At 44.6% G+C, this 22287-nt stretch overlaps 1 protein-coding gene and 1 non-coding gene across 2 annotated transcripts; both read left to right on the forward strand.

The window, feature by feature from the left end:
- The first annotated feature begins 145 nt into the window (after positions 1-145).
- On the forward strand, positions 146-21173 carry LOC139318641 (mitochondrial import inner membrane translocase subunit Tim23). The gene is made up of 7 exons (XM_070946192.1): positions 146-353; positions 4703-4761; positions 6292-6385; positions 7798-7882; positions 12394-12452; positions 14852-14962; positions 20789-21173. Exons 1-7 carry the CDS (start codon positions 242-244, stop codon positions 20902-20904), a joined length of 636 nt encoding a protein of 211 aa, XP_070802293.1. The 5' UTR covers positions 146-241; the 3' UTR covers positions 20905-21173.
- On the forward strand, positions 5704-5905 carry LOC139318897 (small nucleolar RNA SNORA74). The gene has a single exon (XR_011600548.1). It is a non-coding gene; the product is annotated as a small nucleolar RNA SNORA74 (small nucleolar RNA).
- Positions 21174-22287: the final 1114 nt, after the last annotated feature.

Below are 22287 nucleotides of genomic sequence, written 5' to 3' on the forward strand. Positions count from 1 at the left end.
AGAGAGAGAGAGGCGGGGGGAGGAGGAGGAGGAGGAGGAGGAGGCGCGGATGGCGTCGCGAGGGGATGACGTTGTTGGCGCTCGTCGCGCCGGGCGCTCCACGCTTCTCGCGCTTAGAGGTCGTCCGCGTGGTGAAGGGGAGCTTCCGGTTCCAGGACCGGAAGGGGCGGTGCCGAGCGCAACGAGGCCCTGAGGAGAAGGAGCAGGAGGGAAAGGCGGCCTGAGGCCCTCCGCCGCCAGCATGGAGGGAGGCGCCGGGAACTCGAAGAGCTCCGGATTCGCCGGCCTCTTCGGCGCCGGAGGAGGAGTGGCGGGGCCGAGCTATTCGCACGCCGACCTGGCCGGCGTCCCTCGTAAGTGGGCCCGGCCGCTTCCCCCTCCGCCCCGCCCCGCCCGCGGCTGAGGTGGGGGTTTGGGGCGGGGGGGACAGCGGGAAAGAAGTCAAAGGGAGGCTGAGCGGGGGGCGGGCGGGCGAAGGGAGGCCTCCGTCTCTGGCTGAGCGCAGCCAACCGCAGCACGTGGGGCGGCTGAGGGCGGAGAGGGCCCGGCGCTTCTGGTCTGCGGGGGTCGGGGCGGCGGTGCCACGGAAGGAGCTCCCCCCGGTTTAATCCCGCGGCATCGTGTCCTGCCCTTCCTTCGCCCCATCGCCCTGGAGCTGCGCAGGCTGGCCCGGCCTCCCTCCTCCATGAGCCCAGGAGCTCCCGGGACTTGGCGCCTCTGCTGGGTGGGGCTGTTGGGGCTGCGCTCTGCCTTGGCTGAGGTTCCCCTCCTTTGGCGGAAATGGAATATTCTGCCTCTCTTCAGTGTTCCCCAAAACACGTCATCCTGGGAGCGGTGTGTGTGTGTGGAGGGGGGAGGGGAAGGGTTTCAGGGCTCCTCTCGGCACCCAGGGTGAAAAGGGATTCGTCCCTGGAGTTGGGCTGCTGCTCTTATTATCTTCATTAAACATGAAACTCAACTGAACATCCAGAAACGCATCACAAATACCATTGACGGGGGGCTAATGGTTGATAGGGGTTGCTGCCAGCGCCCTACGGATCAACCAAGTACCTTCCGAGTAGCGCAGTTTTTTGCAGTCCCGCTGGTGTTATTGCAGGAAGCTGCAATTTGCTGATTTATCTTATAAAATTCTTGGACATGGTACCAAGTGCCCCTCACCGTCACATGTTTCATCCATAGCCGTGTAGTTTCAATGGCCAGGTCGCGATATTTCATGATTTTTTTCCAGTTCTTTTTCTTCAACTCTGTAGCCCTTCGGGATCTCTCATCCAAGCCTTGCTTATCTCCTGAATCCAGGCATCTCAGCCTCCTTTTCTTCAGGAGCTGGATCATGCTACGAGTCCCAAAATCCTCAGCCATCATTTGTTGATTTATTGGGATGATAAATGTTTGAACCCATCCGGAGTACATATGGTGTGGAGTAACTTGCTTGGTGCCCATGTTCTTGTGGAATATTATAGGTCCAGCTTTAGACTTTCATAGCAAAGCTAATAGCATCACTGCACAGTCATCTAGCAATAGCACTTAGACTTAAATACCACTTCACAATGCTTTACAGCCCTCTCTAAGCAGTTTATAGAATCAGCCTCTTGCCCCCAACAATCTGGGTCCTCATTTTACCCACCTCGGAAGGATGGAAGGCTGAGTCAACCTTAAGCCTGGTGAGATTTGAACTGCCAAATGGCAGGCAGGCAGCAGCAGTGGCCTGCAGTACTGCACTCTAACCACCATGGATCAATTATAAACTATAGTAAACTATAAATGTGGCAGTTGTTACTTTCTCTGAAACTTTAATTTAATCCTGGGGAGTGAAGTTTCATACGTTGAAAGTTGATTGAATTGCTTGGTATAGTTTGTAGGTGACCTAGGACATGTTGTCCGGCCTTGGCTGCAGGTACCGTAATATGTGTCCCTGATGTTAGGCTTCATCTAAATTGTTATGAAAAATTGAAGGCTGGGAAGCAGAGATTCAGGGACACGGCTAGCTGATGACTATTTTTTTTTTTTTCAAATTCTAGATATTAGGAAGGACATAATTAGGATAGAAACCTGAAACTGCCCAGAAAAAGAACCTCAATATCAAGAACACACATATATGCCTATAAGTTCAAACGTATTTTTAACTGACAGCTGATCATTGATATTTATATATTCTTATTAAAGGAAACCTGTTTGCAGATCCTTTTGAATCTGATCTGGTCCTTCCTGCCCCTCAGAACTGATTTAAACTGAAGCACAATTAGAAACTCAGTCTACTTATGAGAAAGTACAGATAGTCCTCAACGTACGACCACAGTTGGGACCAGAATTTCCACGGCCAAGTAGGGTCATTGTTAAGTGAATTGCATCTAATTTTACAACCTTTCTTGCCACACTTCACTGAATTATGTGGTCATTAAATGAATATGACTTCTGTTCACTCTGCTTATTGGAAGCTGGCTGGGATCACTGCAGGTGGTGATTGCATGACCCCGGGATGTGGCAACCATTGTAAATACATGCCAATTGCCAAGCACCCAATTTTTTAAAAAAGATTTTAATTTTTACATATCAAATCAATACATGAACAGTGTGTCATACATTCTAGTATGAATAAAACTAGTAAAATTAATCATAGTTATTACCTTCAGTCAACTTATATATTTCTAATAATGATACATGTTAAACTGCAATCTGTCATTCAATTATTCCATGTTTTCTCTTTAATAAAAGTGTATACACTACTATTTTTCCTTCTCATTTCTGTCACTTATTCTAACTTTCAATCATGTCACCCTTTACTAAAAAACATTTTCTTTCTGTCTTACCTAACTTCTAGTCATGTCACCTAGCTAAAAAAAGAAAAGGAGAGAGAAAAGGAAAAGCAAATCAAAACAACAACAAAAAAGAAAAATTATCTATCCATTGTCTCTTGCCCTCTTCAATACTTTAATTGCTATGCTTTTTTTGATTTGCCTCCCAAATTCCTCTCTTGAATCTTTATCTCTGTTTGCCTCTGCTTCTTAGCTATTCAGTCTAGGTATTTCTCCCACCTCTGCCCTCTTCCACTGCCTAGTTTCCAAAATTTCTGCCCAGGCCCCTATCTCCCTTTCAAACGTATCTTCCAACTCTCGTAATGCATTTTCCCCCTGGTTTAATTCATCAATCACTCTTATTTTCATTGCTATCTCCTCTTTGTCTTCTTCATTTCTTCTGCTGACTCCTCCCTTTCCAAAATTTCTGCCCAGGCCCCTATCTCCCTTTCAAACATATCTTCCAACTTTCTTAATACATTTTCCCCCTGGTTTAATTCATCAATCACTGTTATTTTTGTTGTTATCCCCTCTTTGTCGTCTTCTTCCTTCATTTCTTCTGCTGACTCCTCCCTTTCCTGGGCGTCTTGGTCTTTACTCATCATCCCTTGTATAGTATTTTCTATTTTTTACGTAATCTACTTAAATCCTTTTTCCATGATGTCTTTTGTGTTTTGAAAAAGTAACGCCATCTCCTTTGTAATTCCATTCATTTCTTCCTTATAAAGCATCTTATTTTGTTTTAAAGGAATCAGCTTTTGTCCAGCAGTCCAAGAACTATTTATTCAGTCCTTAAGTTACCCTTCAAGGAGTGCAGTAGTCCCAGTTCTTTATATCCCATAGGTAAACAGTCAGTTCGATTTAGATAATCCCAGAGGTTATTAAAAGCCTCTTTATGTCCCCTTTACAGGTTCAATCTTCTAGTATAACATTCAGGGGTCCCTTTAATTAAATAACTTCCTTATTTTCATATTTGAGTCTCCAGTAGTCATAAGGTAGATAAAGATAATCCAATAGATACTTTCACAGTCCTTCATATAGATATTCCCAGACTTGTAGTTTTTCCTTTTGTCAACAGGTGGCACTCTCAATTTATGTTTCAGTATTGCCACTAGTCAAACATTAGTTGTAAAATAATTATAAAAGCAGAATAAGTTTTGTAAGTAAATGATTCCAGCATTTTAAAATGCCTTCCCATTACCACATCTTCTCAGTTTAAGAGTCTAATTTTCTGTGTTTCAAAATTTATTATTTTTCTCTCCTCCTTTCACTTCCAGTCTGGTACTTTCTCAGAATGCTCAGATGCCGCTTTAACAAGTAATTCTGAGCAAATAGTTCTAAATTGTTCCTTGGGGTTAAATTTAAAGCAAAAGGAACTCCTCTCCCCCAGTTCCAGTCACTGTTCAACTACTTCGCTCTAGCACCAGTCTTAGTTGTTTATTGGTTGTCCCAGCTTTGTGGCAGCCATCTTTAGGCTGCCTCTTCTTCTTGCCGTGACCTGAGAGGGAAAAAAAACCCTGGGTCAGACAGGAGAGCTGCGACTCTCCTCGACCTCACATGGTACCCCTCTTCGCTTCATTGCCCCTACAAGGCGGCTTTGGCTCCTCTCGGAGCCCACAAACGGAGAGAAATCCGCACAGTGAACGCGGAGCCCCGTTCACTGTATCTGAAATCGCTGCGATATCAACTGGAAGTCCCCCTAGCACCCAATTTTTGATCATGCGACCCTTGGGATGTTGTGAGAGCTGTAAGTGCGATTGTAAGTCACTTTTTTTAGTGCTGCTATAACATCAAACAGTCACTAAATGAATGGTTCTAAGTCTAGCATTACCTGTAGCCCTCTTTCTTTGAACTGTTTTTTATGCTAGCTTGGCATGCTTTCCAACTTGAAACCGTTTTTTTTCTTGCAGTGACTGGAATGAATCCCTTGTCCCCATATTTAAATGTTGACCCCAGATATCTTATACAGGTGAGACATCCGTGATTGCTCGATGTGTACTTGTTTGTGAATCAATTTTCTTTTTTTTTTCTTTTAAATTTTTTATTGTATTTTTATTGTTAAAGAATAACAGAAAAAAGAAAAAAAATACAAAAATCAATAGTAAAGAAATCAACTTTCAAAAATGCATTGGGGTTTGTGTGATTATATAAATTATTTGATGTATAATAGAGGTAGTCCTCAAGTTGCAACCATAATCGAGCCCAAAATTTTTGTTGCTAAATGAAATATTTGTTAAGTGAGTTTGCCCCAATTTACGAGTTTTCCTTTTTCAGTGCCGCTGTAACTTTGAACAGTCACTAAATGAACTGTTGTAAGTCAAGGCCCACTGTATGGTGGTTTTGAATAAGATTAAAATAGGTAACTCAAAACATTGTTCATGAAGACTTGGCAGCCTGGCGAACCCAGTTGTTTGCGATCAGGAACTGTTTTCTTTATCCTCTGATTGGAGGACTTCCTGAAAACATCTGGCTGACTTCGGGTGAAAACACATTTCTCCCACAACATATTTGGGAAGGTCAAGCAAGAAACAAATGGATTACTCTGTCATGAATAATACTACCTTAGATTTTAAATACATCACACAAGGGCCTGTGTAACCTAAGTTCTTATGGCACAAATTTATTTCCACTCTATTTGGATGTAATACAAATTCCTTTTCTACCAACTGCCAAATGGAAAGTTTCATAGCTGGGTCCATTTTTTGAATTTGAAAAAGTATCAGATTTTTTCCCTTGCTTTATATCATTTAAAAAGAAAATATTAGAGACACTTTCACAATCCATTTTTATTTTTTAGAGAGAAACAAACCTCAGTGAAAGGTTCTTTTTTTTTTTCCTGTGGGTTTTTCCAGTACTTCCCATCTGTAGACCTGGCCCTAATCTCAGAGCTGAATATATTTTGTTCCTAAATTCCAGCGGTGGTCAGCTGTCAGTGTCAGAACTGTGTCTTTGACAGTGTTACACTGCTGGGAGAGAAAGATACTGTGTGTTTAGCTGTCTGTCATTTTCTCCGTTCTGGAGGTAACTGACACCAGCGTTAGCAGTATTGTGCTTTTCTGAGAGTGTGTTGAGCAGACAATCTCCTGGTCAGCACTAGTCTGAAAGCATATACAAATTGCACAGCTATAGGTTGGCTTTAATTTCTGAAGCGGGGGGGGGGGGGGTATTATGCAACAGTGTAGTACAGCTTATTACATCAGCCATGTCAATAGTAACTAATAATGGATTAAGAACGTATTACAGCTTCTCACTGAATGCTGGATAAATGAAAATAACATTTATTTGTACTATAGAAATACAATTGTTCGCTTTTGTAGGGCTTAGTAAAAACTGTTCGAATATTCAAAAGGAAAATGGGTAGACTCTTTTCCCTTCTATTTTATTTAGGGGGTTGATGGACAATTAACAGTTTAAGAGTAAAAGAATATCATGTGCTTCATTTCATGAAACTAAGGAATTCATATGCGGATATTGCTGAAAAGGATCGTTTTTGTTTCAGGATACAGATGAATTCATTTTACCTACTGGAGCTAATAAAACCAGAGGAAGATTTGAACTGGCGTTCTTTACAATTGGCGGATGTTGTATTACCGGTGGGTCACCATTTTTTATTGATATCACGATGTTGGATGGATGTTTCTATTTGGTAGAATAAAGAGAGAGAAGTAATCAGTCAATTCTTCAAAGTTCCCTTTGGGCAGATAAAGAGTTGCTATATTTGGTGTGTATCAAAGGATGCAACGCCAGTTTGTGAGACTGAATGAACCCTTTAAAAATCTCTACCGTATACTGCATGCAACTCAATTTTTTAAATAAAAGTTATATTTTATCTATTTGACTTTAGCAGTTTTGTAAGCAATTTAAAGACTGTTGAAGATTGCTTGGAGAGGTTATTTATTTTACTATACATTCATGAAGCATACTTTATTATTTATTAGGGAGTCACTGTAAATTATAATATTCATTTTTATTCATAAATGTGTTTGAACCTTGTGCTTTGATATGGCCTATAGCCGTGATGGCAAACCTGTGGCATGTGGAGCCATATCTGCGGGCATGCGAGCTATTGCCCTAGCTCAGCTCCAGTGCGCATGCACGCTCCGGCCGGCTGATTTTCTGCTGGCCCCGCCCACGCCTCCCCTCCCAGGAGTTTCCACGCAGCCCATTTTGGATGCCAGGTAAGTACAGGCCTTGTGTGGAGGCTCTGGGAGAAAGCCTCTGGAGCCTGGGTAGAGCGAGAAATGGGCCTTCCAGGCCCACCGGAAGTCTGAAAACAGGCTGTTTCCGGCCTCTGGGGGTGGGGGGAGGCCATTTTCACCCTCCCCAGGCTCCAAGAAAGCCTCTGGAGGCTTCAGGGAGGCCTGTTAGGGTTAGGGGGGGGCATTGAATTGTGGGTGTGGGCACGTGCTTTCGGCACCTGAGGAAAAAAAGGTTCGCCATCACTGGCCTCTGGGCTAATCAATAAAGCTATCTACGCTCATAATGTGACCAGGGTGGATTTGATTTAAATCAAGTCGATTTAAACCACGATTTAAATCACTAGTAAAAAAGGCTTGATTTAAATCTGCTCTTTAAATCATAATTTTTAAAGAGCAGTTGTTATCTCTGTCCCGCAGCAGCTCATCCTCTGACCTGTGGTTAACTCACCGACAGTCCCAATATTGCAGAATACACAGCCTCATGCTACATAATTAAGCTCCATTTCATGCTCAATAAACTAAATTATTAATGTATCTTGAATAGAAAACTATCTTTAGATAGATTTTTACTCCAAAAGCATTTTATGAAAATAAATTTGATTAAAAAAAAATCCATTTAAAATTTTAAGAAATCCGATTTTTTTATTATTTTTTTAAAAAAATCCTTGCTTTTTATCCACACTGAATGTGACTAATAAAAGCATCACTGTCACAGTGATGTTGGAGAACAATTCATTGGTTTTAACTACAAGCATGAGATTAATAATCCTTTTTACACATTGTTCTGTTCTGATTTATCTGAACAGGAGCTGCTTTTGGGGCATTAAATGGCTTGAGACTAGGTTTGAAGGAGACACAAAACATGGCTTGGTCCAAACCCAGGAATGTACAGTAAGTATTTGATTTCATTAGGGGCCGTTTACTTCGTTCTCTGTTTTGAGGATTCAAAGCTATTCTTGATGGGCGACCAGGGTGGGTGTCCCACGTTTGCTCACTCTCTGCTCCGGTTGGCTGGTGGTGTCAGGGAGGTCCAGGAGGTTGAGGCAAACGAAGGTTATTGGAGCTGTATGTAAAAGATGCAGGGGAATCAAATATGAAGGATACCCTAAACAGTCTGTCCCTTTTCTGCTAACGCGTTTTAAATTTGGGATGAATTTATTATTTGATGGACCTAAAAAAAAACCTCATCATAAATTAGAAAAAAAGGGCTCAAAGGGATGACTTATACAACCCGGGAAATAACTTCATTTTTAATGAACCTTTGTTGAAAGACTCTAGTCAAAATGGTGCCATGTAATTGTACTGTTGTTCTTAGTTTATTTTGGAACGGCAGTTGCATTTAAATAGGCTAGAGAGGGCATATTTTTGCATTTTCTGTTTGGGTGAGTAAAAAAAAATATGTGACTAATAACTAGATGCTTCTGGAGGTCATTTTAGACTTAAAAGTGGTTATTTGAACCAGCAGATGGCGCCAAACTTCAATTAGCCTTTGTGAGGAAGACCGTAGTAAAGGTAGGGTTGTGGAGGTGTGGGGTTTTTTTTTTTTTCCCCCTAAGCCTTGCTTTATTCCCCAAGCATGGCTGGGACAGGAGAACAATCATGGAGGGTTGCAGATTTCTGGGGGACAAAAGGATAGACTTGATTGCCACTTTGAATGTACACTAACTGGCATATATTAAAATGAAACTTTATTGCATACAGCTCTCCACCTTCAAAATACACTACATAAATATGATAAAATAAATAAATAAATACAAAATTATACATATACCCACATATATTATATGACACAGAGAAACAACACAGTCTAGTTCGGATGTATACATGTACATGGCGAGAGAAACGAATCCCATGAGTTTACCAGACGGATGGCACAGGGAACAAAGCTGTTACAGAATCTGGTAGTCCTGCCTAGAATTACTTTGAAACCTCCTCCCAGAGGGGAGCGACAGACACACAGGTGGGTGTGGGGTCTCCAACAATGCTGGATGGAGAAACAGAGGTAAAGAGTAGCTCCCCTTCAAATGACCTTCTGAAAAAACAAATTCACGATGCAGACCCATTGAGGAGGGGAAGCACTGATTTGGGCAGGGGTGTCCCGTAGAGCCAGGAAAGAGAGAGTAGCACCAAACTCACCAGTGTGGGGCTCTGCTAGTAAAAAACAAAACAAAAACACAACCCTGAATGTTCACTATTTTCATCACCATCGTTTGGGGGGCGGGGGGGGGGGGCTTCTCACAGCATCCTAAAGTTTGTGAAATCCTGCCTTAAGCCAAGAAGAAGCCATTTCCACCAGCAGGCTCCTGTATAGATGCCCTGGCTTGGTAAAATATTCATACATCCAGGGGTCTCTTTTGTGTATAAATTTTTATTTCCCCCAGGGCATATTGAAATTTCAGAACATATTTCTTTGCAAGTTCGTTTTTCCCAGCCTAGAAATGATGGATACCTGGGCTTTCCTCCTATTTGTTTCACATAAAGCCATAATGGGTTTTGTTTGAATTCTGACCTATAGTGAGCGGTATGAGCGTGAAGGTAGAAAACAAGCTCTCGTTGGTTAAAAAAGTTGATCAATCTTACTCATGCCTTTGACAGTAAACTACTATTATCTGTTGTTCTTCCCCTGGTGAGGATTAGTTAGAAGCTTGATCAGGACACAAAAATAAACTAAAAAGTTATTTGTTACTTCCTGGCTTCTTCTTGCTTTCTTTTTGGGCTTCTAACTGTTCCACTGCAAGGGGAGATGAACTGAAAGGGCAGCAGACAGTTAACTTTGCCTATTTGCAATACTGATTTTAGCTTTCAACAAACTGGCTTTTTCTGTATGTGCAAGTAAGCTAGAATGACGAGTGACATTGGTAGCATGTGAAACTGAAATAACAAGCCGGATCCAAAGCACCGCAGTTGCTGCAAATATTCATCTCCTTCTTGTCCATGTACCAGAACGTACTTTCAGGACAGAGAAAGGTATAAATTCAATTAGTTTTCCTCATGCTTTCTCAGACCTGTATTATAGAAAGGTCTCTAAATCCAAGAGTTTAGAGAAAGCGAGTCCCCAAACTCACCTGCTTTGAAGGCTCTTTAACACAAGGCAGAACATTTTTCCACGAGTGGAAGAGTTGCTTCATATCCCAAAGAAGATTTTTTTTTTCTTTCTTTGGAGGGGGCGGGGGGGGGGGCTCCTTTCCAGTGGTAGTCAGCTGTCTGGGTCACTTCCATGTCTTTGACAGTGTTACACTACTGGGAGATAAAAGGACCGTCTTAGGGTCTGCCAGTCCCTGTCTCTATTCTGGAGACGGTCGACGTGGCCTTTGCGGTCACACTGGGCTTCCTTGCAAGTACGCTGAGCAAAACAGACCCGGTCAGCACGGGTTTGGAAGCAAACACACACACGTTTCTCCAGTGCAGGGTATGTGCCTTTGATTTTTAAAGGGAAGGCACTAACGTCTATTAAGATACTTTGAGTTTCTAATGTTTTCTAGAAGTTACAAATTTTAGCAAATGTACAGTCATTGTGTATTTTAAATTCTATTTTATTATTTATTAGTTTGATTTATATGCCGCCCTTCTCCAGAGACTGATCAAATCAAAAATGATTTGAATCAAAAAAAATCCGATTTAAATAAAAAAAATTGATTTTTTTTTATTTTTTTAAAAAAATCATTGATTTTTATCCACCCTGCTTTTAAGCAATAGCCTTCATACTTTTGTATATGCCTGCTTAGTAGGGCTTTTGGCCCCCCCAAGCGGTGTTCTATTTTATAAAGTAGCTTATAAAGTAGCTAAAGTCAGCTTATTGCCCCCACAAACCTGGTCCTCATTTTATCTACCTCGGAAGGATGGAAGGCTGAGTCAACCTTGAGCCTGGTGAGAATTGAACTCGCAGTAATTGCAGGCAGCTGGCAGCTAAATATTACTTTAACAGTAGTTTAGTCCACTGCACCACCAGGCTCCTATGTTTATGGTATTGATACAGTGCCCTGCAGTTTATAATTTTATGACTGATTCACAGTCAGAATGCAGCCATGGAACCAGAAGATGTCAGCAACACATAAATAAAAGTCTGGAAAATGAATGTCACAGTAAAACCAGCCCAGCCAAACTACAACCACCTAGCTTCATCAGGCAGCAAAGGCAAGCCATATTAACCGGTCGTCCGTCCTTCGGAGGATCATACCGGCTGCTTCCTGAAACTGACGAGGAAGCCACCCACCTCTGAGCCCAGAGTTACTCGTCCACTTTCAGACCAGCTCTGCCTAAACAGGTCACCAAACCCAACTTCGCCTTGCTGCATGCTGGGATTCCTCCTTGGTCCTGATCTGCCCTCCACAGACGAGCCACAGTGCGCATATTGAATTTCCCCCCAAAAGAGGTGCTTGGGATGGCCACGTGCTTTTCCTGAAGGCACCCCGATCGGTCAGGAAGAGTGATAGATGGTGCAATCTGTGCTGCCTGTCATTGGCTTGGCATGTGCTCACTCGCTAATGACCAGGTGTCAGAAGAAGCACCTGGCAATAAAATGGTTGAGACCACTTTTCTGTTCTATAAAGTAGCTTGGGAAGAAAGTCTTCTACCGGCCAAGTCCTACAATGGTGGAAACCTAGAGAGAAAATCTCCGTTGGGGACTCACTGCAAAGTAGTTGTATTACCTTTTGCTTACTCTCCAGCTGAATCAAACGATGATCCAGTTGCCTTGACTTTCATTCCCAGGAGACTCTGTTATGGATTTCCTTATCAGGAAACGGGATTCAGCCTCTCAAGGTGGACTGCTAAATACATTTAACCAGCATGCTTAGGGAGAAGAGTTTTAGTAACATGTTGATGCCTAGTGCTTTCCTCCAGAGTTGAAAAATTAGACGCTAAAGAGATCCTTAAATGAGGATCTGCTAGGAACCTACCTTGTTTTTCATGTACACGATCATTTGTCTTGTTAGATACGAGTCGTGATTCTTCAGGATCTCACAGATCAGTTCATTCGCTACTTAGTTTAAACTGTTTATTGTTGAAATAATTGCTGTTTGTATTGATTGTGCTGCAGTAAATGCTAATTATGCAAGTGGTTTTAACATTTTTTTTTGGCCACAGATCGATTGGGTAGTGCCGAATTGGATTTACATAAAAGTGCCAGATTTACTTGACAATACCGTCTTAAAGTTAGATAAACATGTTGGCAGGAAATCACTTTTACTCCATTGCTAATCCAGATATTACGTAGTAAAATTACATGAAAATATTTGTGTAACACACAGTTCCTTTTCGTGGAAAGGGTTGCCTCATCCTTTAATTATCATTGCCTAATGTAAAACAAGTTATATAAGACAGGGTGTTGGCAGGCAATGTTAAATTGACTGACCTATTATTTGGGTGTCTTACTAAACTTCCCTCTTGTTACTTTCTTGAAGGATTTTAAATATGGTGACACGGCAAGGAGCATTATGGGCAAACACTCTTGGATCTCTAGGTAAGTAGGCTTGTTTCACAAACTAAATCTACAAAACTCTGTTTTTCAAAAATAAAAAGTACATTCTAGGATGCTAAAAGAGAAGGAAATTTTAAGATCCAGCTGGAACTGTATGACAGATCCAGGAGCTCTTACCGACCGACTGACTGGCATAAAGATAGTCCTTGATTTATGACTGCAATCGGGATCAGAATTTCCATTGCTAAGCAGGGCAGTGTTAAATGGGTCACAGCCCATTTTACGGCCTTTTCTTCCACGATTATTAAGTGGATCACGCAATTGTTAAACGAATCTGGCTTTCCCCATTGACTTTGCTTTTGTGGGAAGTCAGCTGGGAAGATCCCAAATGGGAAGATCACGTGGCCTCACGGATGCTGCAGCCATTGTAAATACATGGCCAGTTGCCAAGTGGCTAGATTTTGACCACAGGACCGTGGGGTGCTGCAACCATCCTAAGTCCCTATTTTTCTGTCCTGTGGCAACTGAACGGTCACTAAACAAATGGCTGTAAGTAGAGGACTACCGGAAGAGTGCTTTCACTCCAAATTCATGGATTAAAGCTGTTGATTATTATGCTGCTCACTGAAGATTCAGAGGCCCACTTCACCCTACACGCTGCCTACGGAGCAGATCTAGATTGCCACCCTGGAAAACAGGCCCTAAGACTTTGGCTCAAAGATGATGGGGTTCAAAATTCCAATCAGACCGGTGATACATTAACAGACGCTTCACAGCTGTGTTGGTTTATCTTGGGTAACGTTCCTCTGTGTTCCTGATCTTTTACCCTGACCTGCTTTTGTGCAAATAACATAGATTCAGCAGGCTGATAGGTTACTGGAGAGAGAGGGGAAGGTGAGAAAATGTCTTTTTTGGACTCGGTTCCGGCAGCTGCGCATGCCCAGATCAGCCTTGCCATCTCATTAGCCTGATAGATGTTTTGTTTCACGACTGTGAAAGCTAAAAAGAGACAACTCTTCCATCATTAGATCTGGGTTTGTGTACGTGTGTGTACAGGGTCTTTGAGTCTAAAATGAATTGCAGGAGGAGGGGTTTGCTTGACAGTAGCACTAGCAACAGCGCTTAGACTTATATACCGCTTCACAGTTCTTTACAGCCCTCTCTTATGCGGTTTTACACAGCCAGCATCTTTCCACTGACAATCCAGGTCTTCATTTTACTGACCTGGAAAGGACGGAAGGCCAAGTCAACCTTGAGCTGGTCAGGATCGAGTTGCCGGCAGTCGGCAGAGTCAGCCTGCAATGCTCCCTTCCAAATAATGCACCATCATAGCAGTAGATGGCAGCACCCACTGATCCGGTCTGCCATGGGTCTGATCTGGTGGGATGAGGGGCCTCCACCATAACATCACCACCACCACCACCAGCAGGAGGGCCAAGCATAACCTGAGTGCTCTTCTGGCCAAATTGAATCAACTACCGCTATTAAAAAGAGAGCAAGGTAAACAACAGCTGCTTCCAAGTGAGCGATGGGCATTCCGAAGCCTTTGCCATGCTTGGGCACCGTTGTTGCTTTCGGAGGGTGGAGCTAGTTTTAAAAAAAAAAAGATCCTTTTTGAATCTAATCTCCGTTTCAAAAAGAAAAAAGAAACCTGCATGGCCCTCCGTGCTGAAGAAAGGTGTGCCTGTGGCTCCCTTTTGTGACGGGGGGTTCAGGAGGAGCTTCAAGAGAAGGTTGGAAACCACCGAGTTCTTCTTACGTTTTGCTGGTGGTGGTGGTGATGAACAGGGTGGCTGATCAAATACAGGCAGTCCTCGACTCACGGCCACAGTTCAGCCCCAGATTTCTGTTGCTAAGTGGAACATTTGTTAAATGAGTTTTGTTCATTTAACGGATGAACAATTGTCACCAGTTAAATGACAATTGTTCAGTGACAATCCCGGCATTTAAGCGAATAGAGCGGTTATGTAATGAATCCGGCTTCCCCGTGGACTTTGCTTGCCAGAAGGTCTCCAAAGGGGATCCCAGGGACATTGCAACGGTCGTAAATATGAGTCGATGGCCGAGCGTCGATCGCTCGACCACAGGGATGCCACAATGGTGAAAAGCACTCCCTTTTTCTGTGCTGTCGTGAACTTCCGACGGTCCCTAAATGAACTGCTGTAAGTCAAGGACTCTCTGTATACAAAAGACAGCATCCCTTCCTGCAGCTCCAGCGGGGGCCTCCGTTGAGCTGAAATCCTGGAGGAGAGGGCAGCTCTTTCAATTTCGCAGCCTCCACTGGTCAGCCTGCAGCCACAAGGCCCGTGAGGAAGGCAGGCAGGGAACGTGGGTTACGCCCAGGTTAGGAATGTCCCTTGGTTCCCCCCAAGCCCAGCCTGAGGAGGAAGGGGGGGAAACAAAGTGGGACTCCCCTGACGGACCTTCTGGTTTCCTTCCAGCGCTGCTCTACAGTGCCTTTGGCGTCATTGTGGAGAAAACACGGGGGGCCGAAGACGACCTCAACACGGTTGCAGCTGGCACCATGACGGGGATGCTGTATAAGAGCACAGGTAAGGGGGTGGTGGTGGCAGCAAAGCCACTCTGGCTCCTGCCAGGTTTCAGACTGCAGGCAGTCCTCGGCTCAACGGCCACAATTGAGCCCCATGGTTCTGTTGCTAAGCGAGGCAGTGGTTAACTGAGTTTTGCCCCAAGTTACAACCTTCCTTGCCACAATTCTTAAGTGAAGTGCTACAGTTGTTTGGTTAGTCACACGGTTGTTAAGTGAATCCAGCTTCCGCATGGACTTTGCTCGTCAGAAGGTCGCAAAAGGGGATCACATGACCACCACCACACTGGGACGCTGCAATGGTCGTAAGACTGTGTCTGTTTTCGAGCGTCTGAAGTTTGATCACGTGATCCTGGGGATGCTACAAAGGCAAACAAGTCACTTTTCTCAGTGCCCTTGTAACTCTGAACGACCATTAGTTGAATGGTGTTAATAGCTAGAGAAGAAGGCACCGTTCTTAATTTTTCCTCCGGCTATCGACCAGGGAGTCTTTGTCATTATACCTGACAGGTGGCTAAACTCCACCACCCCTTTGGCCCTGCTGACTGCCAGGCGAAGGTTTCCCAGCAAGCCCCTCCCGGGAAGCGAGAGCAGGACAGAAGCCACGTGGCTGCTCTGAAGGCTGTAGGGAAAAAGACATTGGGCCTTTCTATTTGTCTGAACTTCTCCCTAGTCCAGCTTTAATAGCCCTCTCTTCCTTCGACTCGGCCTTGGTCAGACGTTATTGGATGCAATAAAGCTATTTGTTCTATTTGCTTAAAGATAAAGTGAACATTAAATCTTAAAAGGCAGCTTTGCTTTACTTGTCCTCAGAGTGACACTCAATACCAGCCACCATTTCTTGTACTAACAATGTTCGTTAGATAAAATATTGGCATTATGTCTGCAAATTGTCATTTAATACGTTGTTCAAAACAAAGTGTCATAAACATTAAATACCAGGATAATATACAGGTAGTCCTCAACGTATGACCACACTTCAGCCCAAAAGTTATGTTGCTACCTGAGACTTGTGTTAAGTGAGTTTTGCCCCACTTTACAACTTTTCTTGCCACGGTGGTTAAGTGAAACACTGCAGTGGTTAAGTTAGTAACACGGTTGTTAAATGAATATGGCCTCCCAATTGACTTTGCTTGTCAGACGGTCACAAAAGGGGATCACGTGACTCCGGGACTCTGCAACCGTCATAAATATGAGTCAGTTTCCAAGCGTCTGCATTTTGATCACATGACCATGGAGGTCCCACAGCGGTCATAAATATGAAAAAGGTAACTTTGAACAGTCACTAAATGAACTGTTGTAAGTCAAGGATTACTTGACCAGTAAAGTCCGGTAAAGCCTTGTTTTATCTTCAAGACTTGCATTATGGATTTACTCTGCTTTGAGGGCTCTTTAACACAAGGCAGAACATTTTTCCATGACTTGCTTCATATCCCAAAGAAGATTTTTTTTTTCTCTTCTTTGGAGGGGGCCGGGGGGGGGCTCCTTTCCAGTGGTAGTCAGCTGTCTGGGTCACTTCCATGTCTTTGACAGTGTTACACTACTGGGAGATAAAAGGACCGTCTTAGGGTCTGCCAGTCCCTGTCTCTGTTTTGGAGACGGTCGACGTGGCCTTTGCGGTCACACTGGGCTTTCTTGCAAGTACGCTGAGCAAAACAGACCCGGTCAGCACGGGTTTGGAAGCAAACACACACACGTTTCTCCGGTGCAGGGTATGTGCCTTTGATTTTTAAAGGGAAGGCACTAACGTCTATTAAGATACTTTGAGTTTCTAATGTTTTCTAGAAGTTACAAGTTTTAGCAAATGTACGGTCATTTTAAATTCTGTGTTTATGGTATTGATACAGTGCCCTGTTCAGCTTAACGGCACTTCATTTAAGGGACGCTCCTTGAAACAAGAGGCAGTAGAGAGACCACGTATGGACTAGCATAAGACAATGCAGAATGCTTAAATTTTTGTAATAGGGTCATAGTGCAAACAACCTAGAGCAGTGATGGCTAACCTTTTTGCCATCGCGTGCCAGGAGAGGGGGGGGCAGGGGAGGGTCACGCATGCAACCCCACCCACCCCTGCTCCTGGCACATGATAGCCTGGTAGGCCCGTTTTTCTTTCTTACCTGGTTCCAGATTCTTTCTATGCATCTGGGAAGGGCGAAAACAGCCTTTCCCACTCCCTTGGAGGCCCTACGGAGGCTGAAAGGGCCCATTTCCCAACTCTTGGTGGGACAGGAAGTGACATTTTTTGCTGTCCCCAGCCTCCAGAACCTCTCTAGGAGCCTCTCTAGAAGTCTCTGGAGTCTGGGGAAAGGAAAAAAGTCACTTCCTGTCCCACCGGGAGTTGGGAAATGGGCCCTTTCAGCCTCCGTAGGGCCTCCAAGGGAGTGGGAAAGGCTGTTTTCGCCCTTCCCAGATGCATAGAAAGGATCTGGAGCCAGGTAAGAAAGAAAAAAAGGCCTTCCCCACCTACCCCCAGGCCCTCCAGAGGCAGGAACAGCCTGTTTCCCTACTTCTAGTGGGCCCAGAAGGCCCGAAAATCAGCTGGCCGGCATGCGCATGCACCCCAGAGCTGAGCTGGCGTGCCCACTAATATGGCTCTGTGTGAGGTTCGCCATCACGGACCTAGAGCGTGGTATACTTCTACATTTAACAGACAGTCTGGGATAACGGATTCCCCCTTTCCCCAACGAGTGGGTCAATTCAAAGGTGTTCTGTATTCACATTGCTTCTTGTTTTAGTTGGCAACGGTGGGAGCTTAAAATTGCCTGAGGGAAATGCCTGTACAATAATTGAGTTTGTAAAATCCTAGGCAGTAGTTACCCTGGGAATGAGTACCATACAGATACCTCTTAGGACATGCGAGCACTTTATTTAATGGAGTTGTGTTGTATGTTTTTTATTCGTTGCTCTTGAAGCATCTTTTGCAACATGCTTATCACACTGACCTAGTTTATGGCAGGCTTTGGGATCAGATTGTGTCCCGGCGTTTCAGAATCTGAGCATTTGGATACCTTGGGCCCCAACAGGCTTGCACTCTGAATCCTGGCCAAAGGAATATCACAAGACTGTATGTACCCACCATGGCTCCTGAAGAAGTTTGACCCTGGAGTCTGGGTCCCAAGGATGACACCCTGGCCAGTGCAGCACAGTCTCCCTGCCTCTCCCGATTTCTTTTACAGGGGGAAGCATAATGCCAGCCCCCAATCAGTTGGACTGCCCATTGCACACTTTTCCTTTGGAGAGAGAACCTGTTCAGATTGCACAGGGTTTCTCCTGTGTAAATGGAGCCACGCAGCTTCTCCGTTGCTGGAGGCCCACAGAAAGGAAAGCGAACAGCTTCTGCGCAATTCATCAGTTGAGTCAGAGGTCACTTTATATCTTCACTTCTTTATAACGTCTGCATAATTAGGCGTGGCTTGTCAATCCACTTATCTGTGGTGGGCCCTTGCTCTTCCCAAGAGATAGGAAACTTAATATTCACCACACACGCAGATAGACTGCCGGTCCTGCAGGAGACAGACAGACAGACAGACTCTGCAGCATGAGTGGCTGGGGAATTCTGGGAGTTGAAGTCCACAAGTCTTTGGAGATGCCCCCCTCCCCCACTCTTCGGTTTTCAAATCTTCTGATCTGAGTAGCAGCTGCAGCGAGATAACCTACTTACGCTTGTGCCAGTCGGGAGGTGCGCATTTTCACGGAGACAACCGACCCCAGACAGTTGTCATCCAGTCGTGGTTCTTGCCTTTCTTCTTAACTGCTACCTGTGTGTACGAGACAGCAGTGGCATATTTCACTTGCAATTGCAGGGCCGTGTTCCGGAGAGACCTTACTAGCTGGGAAGAAAAATCCAGATGTTGTTGTCAGGATAAACCCTTTAAAAAAAAAAAAAAAGCTGTCCTACAGGTTTGCGTGAGTGATGACAAACAGCCCCTTTGTGAGGCTCAGGGGAGTTGACTGCTATCTCACCCAAGCAGAAGGCTGATTGCAGGGGTGGAGGAGAACCGTGGAAGCCTATCACTTAGTAGACAGAAGGGGAAAAAGAAGAGTTAGAAAGGCATGTGTGGAGTATGGGAATCCCCCGCCCATCTGAGGCTCAGTTTGGCCTTTCCGTGTGTTTCAGGGCAGACTCAAGACGCCCGGCTTCTGAGGGCAAGCAGGGAGGCTGCAGATCTGCGCTCTGTTCCTCTCAGCTTTCAGGATATTGAGGAACACGAGAAAAGAAGTTTCATGCTGTATGAGGGGCTACTCTTTTCTAGCCTGGATTGCTGGCAGTCTGTTCGCTTCAACTCCGCTGCTCTTCATTTTTCTGGAAAGCACTTTTCCCACTGGGCAAATTTTTAAATCACGTTTGATGTGAAAACAGATGATGTGTTTCCCGCCTCTTCCTGCTTCAGTGTGACTTTGATAGACCATATCACTGCATTGCTCTGGTTGCATCATATTTTACTTTGTTGTTGTTGTTGTTGTTGTTGTTGTTGAATTTATTTGCCGCCCATCTCGTAGCAAAGGACTCTGGGCAGCATCTTGATTACAACAATAGTGTCGTATGTGCAGGAATACCCACCACCATTTTTTGTAGGTTTGTGACGCTATTCAGTTATAATTGAGATGATTAAAGATCAGTGTCAGTATTCTAATGGGGCATAATTAATATGCAGATGGAAAGCCACTAACCAAGGAACAGGCTCCCGAGTTCACGTCCACCCTTCCCATAGGCCAACTAGAGTTTTGCTAATAGAGCTTAAGTACTGGAATTGGATTTTCAAAATCAGCACTGTAAATGTTAAGAGTTTTTTTTTTCCTTTGGTGGAGCCAGATCATGGCGACAAGGCTCTCAGCTGATTCGGAAGAGAGAGATTTAAGAAGAGAGTTCAAAAGACCAACCCTGATTCTCTCCCTCTTCCTCAGGGTGAGGAAAGGGCAGGTGTTACAAGAGGCAGTAGCTTGTCCTCTACATGCTGGAAAGGTAGTACCCCACCCCACCCTTTGCATATCAATACGTGAGTTTGCCCGTCCCTGAGCCTTCTTGCACGGACTTTGCAGATGGGCCTGCGTGCCTTGCTTGGGGGAAGAAGGTCCACCTTAGCCAAGATCTCACCTGGAAAAATAACATGCTCCAGGTGGTCAGGAGGGCTCAACAGAGACTCCACTTCCTTAGGGTCTTGCGGAAAAATCAGGTGGAACAAGGACTGATGACTTCCTTTTATCAGTCTGCGATAGAAAGCGTCCTCGCATATTGTGGGACATGCTTTGTGACTGCCGTGGACAGAAAGGCATTACAGAGGGTGATGAGCACAGCACAAAAAAATAATGGGCTGCCCTCTGACCTCACTGGACGAAATCGCCAGGACCCGCTGCCTCAGCAGAGCGGAAAATCCTCAGGGACGATTCACACCCTGGTCAGCGCTTCTTTACTCTCCTACCATTGGGCCGGAGGTAGAGAAGCCCAGCCAGCTGAACGAAGAGGCTGAAGAATAGCTTTCATCCGTCGGCCGTCAAGACTTGTGAACGCAATAGGGTAGACTTGCAGGGCCAGTGCCTGCAACATGTTCGTGCCAGGGTACTGTCATGTTATATACATATATGTATATGGGAATGTGTGCTAGTTATTACTTGTGTAGGTGTAGGGATTTTCTTTCCTTTGTTTGAGTTTGGGTTATTGAGAGGTAGTCTCTGTCAGGGAGGGGTGGGGGGCGGCGGCTGCACCAAGGGAGGCTCATTCAATCTCATTGTACACACGCGGTGTGCAATAAAGGTTTGGTTTGGTTTGATTTGGCTGCTCCGTGCTGGCTGCTGACGTGTCTGTATTTACTGTTGCTTCATGTCCTCACAGGTGGATTGCGTGGAATAGCCAGAGGTGGCGTTGCGGGACTCATGCTCACAGGTCTCTATGCGCTCTACAACAACTGGGAGCATATGAGGGGCTCCATGCAACAGCAGTCCCTTTGAGCCGAGCAGAGGATGGAGCCTCCACCCAAGTAGTGCAATCAGACTTGACCCCTTCGTCATTACAGTACCTAGCGGACACCCCCCCACCCCCCCCACTCAAGGCCACTGGTTCTCACGGCCCGGTTCTTGAGCAGCGGCTGGTGAAAGGGGCCATTTTATCTGCCAAGATGAAGATCTCGTCTCCATAAGCATGTTCACTTTCGCTCAGTTTGTACACCGAGACCATTGCTTAATTTGACTGTAATAAAATGTGTGTGCTGAAAAACCGACTTCTGCTTGTGACACAGATGTTTCTAAAAGCTCCTGCCTACGGCCCCGCCTTACCAAAGCCCCAGGGGTCGGCATTCAAATCCTTCCTTCGGAGCAAGGGAGACAAACGCCCCAGGTACTGTTCTTTCGCGGATCGTTTTCTGGATGCTGAGCTGAAAACATGTTCCGGTAATTTTCAACAATTCTTAGTAATAGACACAAATGTTGGAGTGCATGTTTTAAGAAGAAAAGTTCGACTTGTAAAACAATTGCTTTATTAAGTCAGTTTCTAGAGTGTATAGACCGAGGTTTGATGGTTTCTTTTAAGTAAAGTTCTTTCAAAATGGGTTGGAAATGCCTTCGCCCCCTCCTCCTCCTGTTTACGTGGTAGATTTCTCCTCTTGCCGCTCTGCCTCTTAAAGCAATTGTCAAGACCTCTGTTCTGCTGTTGAACCTTTGCTAATAAGCCTGTGCAGAAAAGCAGGGGAGAGCCACGTCACGCATGCCGTACTCTCTCTTTGTAAGGTGATGATGCCCATCACCATGAAACTTGTCCCGGCCACAAATGACTCCTCGTCATTGGTGGGGTTAAGTAGGGCTCGTACCCTGACGGTTGCCCTGGGAGATTTTTATTTTATTTTATTTTATTTGATTTATATGCCGCCCTTCTCCGGAGACTCAGGGCGGCTTACAATGCGCTAAGCAATAGCCTTCATACTTTTGTATATTTTATACAAAGTCAGCTTATTGCCCCCACAAACTGGGTCCTCATTTCACTTACCTTAGAAAGGATGGAAGGCTGAGTCAACCTTGAGCCTTGGAGATTCGAACCAGCAGAAATTGCAGGCAGCTGTGTTAATAACAGGGTGCACTTAACCCCTGTACTATCAAGGCTCTTGAGATTGAGAAAGCAATGGGATGCAGCCTCGGTAAACTGTTCCCAGGTATGCCCATATATTCACCAAGACTCAAGGCCGGCTTTCTGGTCCCAAGCAGAAAGTTTTGTTAAGGAAAAACAACTTCTCAAGATCCTAACAAAACATTGAATAGAATTTTGCAGTTCTCCATCAACAGCAGATAAATGGTATAAAAAGGTCCAGAATGACATCACAAGGCTTTTGATGCTTCTCTAAA

The sequence above is a fragment of the Pituophis catenifer genome, unplaced genomic scaffold (genome assembly GCF_029215685.1).
Source record: "Pituophis catenifer annectens isolate HBS135680 unplaced genomic scaffold, rPitCat1.0.hap2 SCAF_6, whole genome shotgun sequence".
NCBI classification, from domain to species: domain Eukaryota; kingdom Metazoa; phylum Chordata; class Lepidosauria; order Squamata; family Colubridae; genus Pituophis; species Pituophis catenifer.